Source organism: Mirounga leonina, unplaced genomic scaffold, assembly GCF_011800145.1.
Source record: "Mirounga leonina isolate KUSES-001 unplaced genomic scaffold, KU_Mleo_1.0 Mir_165, whole genome shotgun sequence".
Lineage (NCBI taxonomy): Eukaryota > Metazoa > Chordata > Mammalia > Carnivora > Phocidae > Mirounga > Mirounga leonina.
Genome location: NW_023270415.1, coordinates 46,374,668 through 46,380,667, shown reverse-complemented (window position 1 = coordinate 46,380,667; position 6,000 = coordinate 46,374,668). Strand labels below are relative to the sequence as shown.

The following is a 6,000-nucleotide window of genomic DNA, read 5'->3' as shown; positions in this document are numbered from 1 at the left end:
ACGGCTTAGCCCTGTGCAGCCAGGTGCTGGGTATGTAACTGTCAACAAAAAAGAAGGTTTCCTTGTAATGTCTCTGGAGTTTACTAACATTCAAAAGGAGAAAACTTTTGTTTGCCTGAAGACTGGAGTCACAGATTTTCATTAATGAACAAAGAACAGTTAAAAAGAAAAATGTCAGAGTTTGAAAGGTATCATTTACCCACAATGATTTTTTAAAATTCTGTAATTCTAAAAGATTAGATAATGAATATGGAAATAATGAAAGTGATACCTAAAGAAAAAGAGAATTGACTCTAACAACTACAGGAATAAATGACAGTACATTGATACAGACCTAAATGTTTTATTGTAAGAAATACTTTTACTTTGACCCAATTAACAAAGGAGCTTTCAATATGATAAGATTTCTTCACTTTCCATTAAGGGAATAAATATGGTCATGCTTAAAGGAAAAGGAACATTTAAACATTGGGGAAAATGTGGAGATGACAAAACAGAGGCTTAGTTTGCTTTTATACAGTGGTGGTTTTGTTATTATTTACATAAGCAATATATACGGGACAGGAGCTTTTTAAAATCTAGAAAAAGTAGTAAAAATTTTTGCCAATTTTTGTTTTTAATGTTTCCATGTAAGAAAAAATAAGTTCCTCTTATAGCTCTTGAATTAATAATCACAATTTATTTAATAATCATCTCAGAAGACTTAAGTGTTGCATTTCACCCAAGCAGACTGTAATCCACAAGTAGTATAAAATGGGATTTATATATATCATAGCAGGAAATAAAGGTGATATAATAATCATTATTAATGATTTTTAAAGAAATACATTTCTATCAAACTTTAGAGGAATCCTTCATAGCCCAAAGAAATGTAATTTAACTCAAATTTTTAACAAGTGAGTAATTAAAAGAAAATGTGTAATATAAATTAAAATGTACTTTAAACAAGTTCGAAATATACTTATTAAATATAAAGATGTTAGCTCTTGGTACGTAAGAAAATATTTACAACTAATAAGAATATTGTAGAATATACATGTTCTATGTATAAAAATAAGTAAAATATTTTATAGTCCAGACCAAAGGATCTTTTCTAAACCAGGTTTTATCCATGCAACTCTATTACAATACCATCCAATCCCACTAGCATTACTGGAAAACATACATGCATGGAAGAAATCTAACCATAGTCTTACTTAAAGCTCATACTTCCTTTTTAGGGCCTGTACGTCTTCTAAAGTAAAATGTTTGTTTGGTGTGTCTGAGAGGTCATCAAAGAGCTGTTCAATTTGCTCCTTTTGGCCCTTGCTAATTAGTGTCAACATCATCTGGAAGAAAGAGAAAAACTGTATTAGCTTAATTAAGAAAAAATGAACATTTTAAAGTTACAGAAACCATGGAAGAAAATCTCTATTAAGTCATTTTTCCACTTACCATGAACCTTTCTACTTTACTCAGATATAAAAGATGCTGATACACCAATGAGGGATCTTTACCAAGATTATTTTTCAGAGACTGAATGAGGAGAAGGAATGTATCCCCTTCAAGTTTGTTACTCAACAACATTGGCAAATCTTTCGGTTCAGTGATGGTTAAAAGGTGTGCACAGGCTTGTTTATCGTTCCGCATACTGATAGCGTTTATAACCTGGCCAAACTCATAGGCGTTGTTAGGTTTGGTGATAGGTAGTTTTTCAACGTTTTCTGGTAGCCCGCTGGTTGTGTCCCCGTTCTCAGAGGCAGGGCAGTCAGTGGAGAGCTCCTCCAAGGTCCTTCCAGGCTCTTCCTCCTGGCCTTCGCTCACCTTCATGAGGGAAAAAAATGATACTGTGATGGAACAGCCACTGCCCACATCCCAAGCTACGTTTATTAAAATGGGAAGGAACTGGAAAACACTAGTAGGCTATATTTTAGTCAAATTCTAAGTGAAAAGTGTAATTTATAATAGTAAAATCTATTCTTTTTAGGAAGTTTTAAATATCCCTTCATGAAAGTATTAAAATTTTTTATAGTTTTCCATGAAAGACGACCTATAACAACTTTATCTCAGGGCGCCTGGGTGGCTCAGTCGGTTCGGCTCAGGTCATGATCCCAGGGTCCTGGGATCGAGGTCCACATCGGGCTCCCTGCTCGGCGGGAAGCCTGTTTCTCCCTCTCCCACTCCCCTGCTTGTGTTCCCTCTCTCGCTATGTCTCTCTGTCAAAGAAATAAAATCTTTAAAAAAAAAAGAAAAAAAACTTTCTCTTTTTCATGATAAATTTTACACTTATTTTCTTATATTTAACAGAGACATGAACTTAAGACATACTTTTCTTCCCTCCTTAGAGGAAAAATACTTCTGTTTTCGCTCACTTTTTGCCTTTTACTCTATAATGGAAATATAAGGTGATAAATGGGGTCATATCACCATTCATGAATACACAAAAATTCAAGAGCTTTTCTTTTTTTTTTTTTTTTTTACAAGAGCTTGTACGTGTGCGTGCACACACATTGGGGGGGGGGGGGGGGCGTGAGGAGCAGAGGGAGAGAGAGAATCCTAAGCAGGCTCCATGACTCCACATCAGCTCAGAAGCCCAAAGCAGGGCTTGATCTCACAACCATGAGATTGTGACCTGAGCTGAAATCAAGAGTCAAGACACTTAACCCACTAAGTAACCCAGGTGCCCCACGAGCTGACATTCTTCACTGAAGGCAAAGCAAAAAGCTGGAGCACAAGACATGGAGTTTGATTCAGGAGTAGTCCAAGATCTCTGATGAGGCAGTCTTGTTTCAGAGTGCTAAAAAGGCCTCAATCATCTAAAAAATCCCTACGGGGTATGGGAAGGCCACTGAAATTTGAATCAGTCCTATCAGGATTCTCCGGGTCTACCCTGAAGCAAAGTTCAATGACCACAGGCCCCCAGAGCACTCTGGGGTGGAAACAATGTAAACTGGAGGCGGGGGGTGGGGGGGGAGGGGTGGAATGCAGAGAAAGGAGGAATTGCAGTAATGCAGAATCCCAATATCCTCCATGGACCCAAGCTGCGAAATACAATGGCTAATTATGGCAAAGGAAAAGTTTTGTCTCTGTAACTGGTTGAAATTTCTTCACTGGAGATTAAAATAAAAAAATTTAAAACATTTTTGTAGAACTGATAAGAATCTGACTTAAAAAAAATAAAGATTTTATTTATTTGACAGAGAAAGACAGTGAGAGAGGGAACACAAGCAGGGGGAGTGGGAGAGGGAGAAGCAGGCCTCCCGCCGAGTAGGGAGCCTGATGTGGGGCCCGATCCCAGGACCCTGGGATCATGACCTGAGCCAAAGGCAGACGCTTAACGACTGAGCCACCCAGGCGCCCCTGAATCTGACTTTAGAATCCAATATAAAATCCCCCAGAGAGTACTTAAGATAATCAAATACCTCTTGAATCTCAATTTTCCTTCTCTCCTTTTCTTTGTTGAATAATGTCGTATTGTCCTTAATGTTAAGGAATCTGGTTACCTCTTCCAGTTCCATCTTTGCCTCAACAATACTTGAATCTAGTTGGAGAACTTTATTGAGATCGTTCAAACTTTTCTGATAATCCTGAAAGTAGAAAGCAGAGAAAATAATTTTCATAAATAAAAGACAGGGCACAGATTAGCTCAAGTGGGAGTGAGAATAAGCTGAGCAGCGTGGAACGTGTACAGGGGTTCCCTTCAGTACCCTGATGATAACGTCAGGCCCATACAGTAGTCTTGAACTAAAATATTAACACCCTTAACACAGAACATCCACCAGAAAAGAAAAGGCAGGGAATCTGGAGTTGGAAGACTCAAGTTCAATTCGGGGTCACCACAACCTTCCCAGTCCCTGGTGTATAGCAGGCATTTGTCGTCTGCTGAGTGAGTGAATGGAAGAACAAACATCCTCATGTTAGCACCTACTAATTAAGAAATTGGAACAAAATCCTACTTAATCTTTGAGTTTCAGTTTTCTCATCTTTAAGGATAACAAAAGCTTCAGTAGTCTACTCTGGTTTTCACCAAGGCCATATCAAGTATAAATGAATTAATAAGGAATACTTTAAGCCTATGTAAAGGGCTACCAGTGTCACTTGTCACATAATATCCTGCACCATAAAACCCTTCAAAGTGGTATGCTCTTCAAATAGGCTAGCAGCAACATTTATTCTTCCACAGAGTCAAACAATACATTGGGAGGGGGTGAGGGAAAAGGAATCTAAGCTTAACAAAACATAGCAAAGAATCTGGTAGTAGAGACAAGATACCACAAAATCACAGTCTGATGTGACAGGCCATTCTAGAACTAGACCAATGTTTTCATTAAACCAAAATTAATTCTGTAAGAAGGCAAAGAATTCCAATGATGTGTAACCTCCCTAAGTATTCATGACCTACCAATAAGCGCATGCACTGGAGGCTGAGGCCCAGGTAAGACAGGCTAGTGGTTATGTGGCGTTCCTGGGGGGCTCTCTGTGAGGCCACATCCCTCCCCCCTCCACCGAGTATTACACTAGAGCAAAAGTGACCTGTTTAAAGAGATTAACATAAATCTGCTCTCATTCAGTAAAAAAGGTAAATTATTTACAAACCATAATACACTGTTCTATTAGTAACAAATCACATACCACTGGGTCACAACAGTGCAGTTGAAACCTGCTATAGAAAAACAAGTAACACTGTATTTCCATCCGAAGTGTTCCTGCTGGGAACCATACTGAAAGGCAAGGAATGGGGCAGCAGACAAGTTGAGGTAGTAATAACTGCTAACTCTTAACCACTCTCTCTGCATTTTGAAAGTATTAGTTTACTCTCAATAGCCCTACACATACTAACTGCTGTCCGCATTTTAAAGATAAGGAAACTGAGGCATCGAGAGAATCCTTGGGACGATCAAGGCAGCAATGCCCACCAAGCAAATGAGAACACAGCTGTGGAATCCCAGTGAGAAGCCTGAAAACAGATTTGTGAGCTATGGCCTCGGAAATGGAAGAAGTCCCGCACCACTGGAAACAATATGTGTTTTGTATTTAAGAAAAATCTGTGCCTAGGGGCGCCTGGGTGGCTCAGTCGTTAAGCGTCTGCCTTCGGCTCAGGTCATGGTCCCAGGGTCCTGGGATCGAGCCCCGCATCGGGCTCCCTGCTCAGCGGGGAGCCTGCTTCTCTCCCTCTCCCGCTCCCCCTGCTTGTGTTCCCTCTCTCGCTGTCTCTCTGTCAAATAAATAAAATCTTAAAAAAAAAAAAAGCTGTGCCTAAAGAGCGATCTGTCTGGTTGGAGAAGACCTAAGAAAACATGAAATAACACTTTTGATAAAGAGTTACAACAGGGGCAAGCAAATGTAAAGAGAGACAAGAGAGCAGGAAGAGGGAGGAGCCCATCTGCCAGATCCCAAGAATGGTCAGGCAGCCCTGGCCCCTATGGAAGCCTCTGTCTTAGGAAGGGAAACAATTTTTTAAAAGTAAATGAATGAATAAAGTACGGACTATCACTAATGCAATTAAGAAAGCCAAGGTTTTCTCTGGATACTAATGAGGGGGAAGGAGTCTCCTTTTGATACACTTGTCAGGGAACACAAGCCCTGAAGGGAAACAGGCACACAGTGGAGGGAAGAGCAGGGCTACACAGAGGAGAGTGTGGCTCTGGCAAAGAGGAGGACATTAAAAGTTGCTAATTACTGCGTTAGGGCCTTAAAGAAAAAAGTACAATCACAGTATTAATAGATGTACTTAAAATGCAGTAACAATTATATGACTGTTTGATATTTGTAGCCTTACAGCACCCCCACTTAAATGGGCTGCACATTCCCTCAGGCAACACCATGGGCTCTTCACCACTGTGACCCACAGTCCAGCACAGACGTGGCACTCAGTAAGAGAAAGAAATTCTGAAACAAAATACCACAGGGGTTCACTCACATGGGAAACTTAACAAAACAAGTGAACACAGGGGGGACAAAGGAGAGGCGAACCAAGAAACAGGCTCTTAACTACAGAGAACTGGCTACCAGAGGGGAGGT

The 6,000-nt window shown here is 40.0% G+C and overlaps 1 protein-coding gene across 1 annotated transcript in view; it reads right to left on the bottom strand.

Moving 5' to 3' along the window:
• Nucleotides 1–323: 323 nt before the first annotated feature.
• SPAG1 (sperm associated antigen 1) overlaps nucleotides 324–6,000 on the bottom strand; it is a 69,735-nt gene continuing 64,058 nt past the window's right edge. The window contains exons 17-19 of the mRNA XM_035011638.1: nucleotides 3,402–3,566; nucleotides 1,435–1,803; nucleotides 324–1,328 (exon numbers count right to left, since the gene is read on the bottom strand). Coding sequence (XP_034867529.1) covers nucleotides 1,197–1,328; nucleotides 1,435–1,803; nucleotides 3,402–3,566 — 666 coding nt within the window. The 3' untranslated portion in view covers nucleotides 324–1,196. The remainder of the gene's footprint in view (nucleotides 1,329–1,434; nucleotides 1,804–3,401; nucleotides 3,567–6,000) is intronic.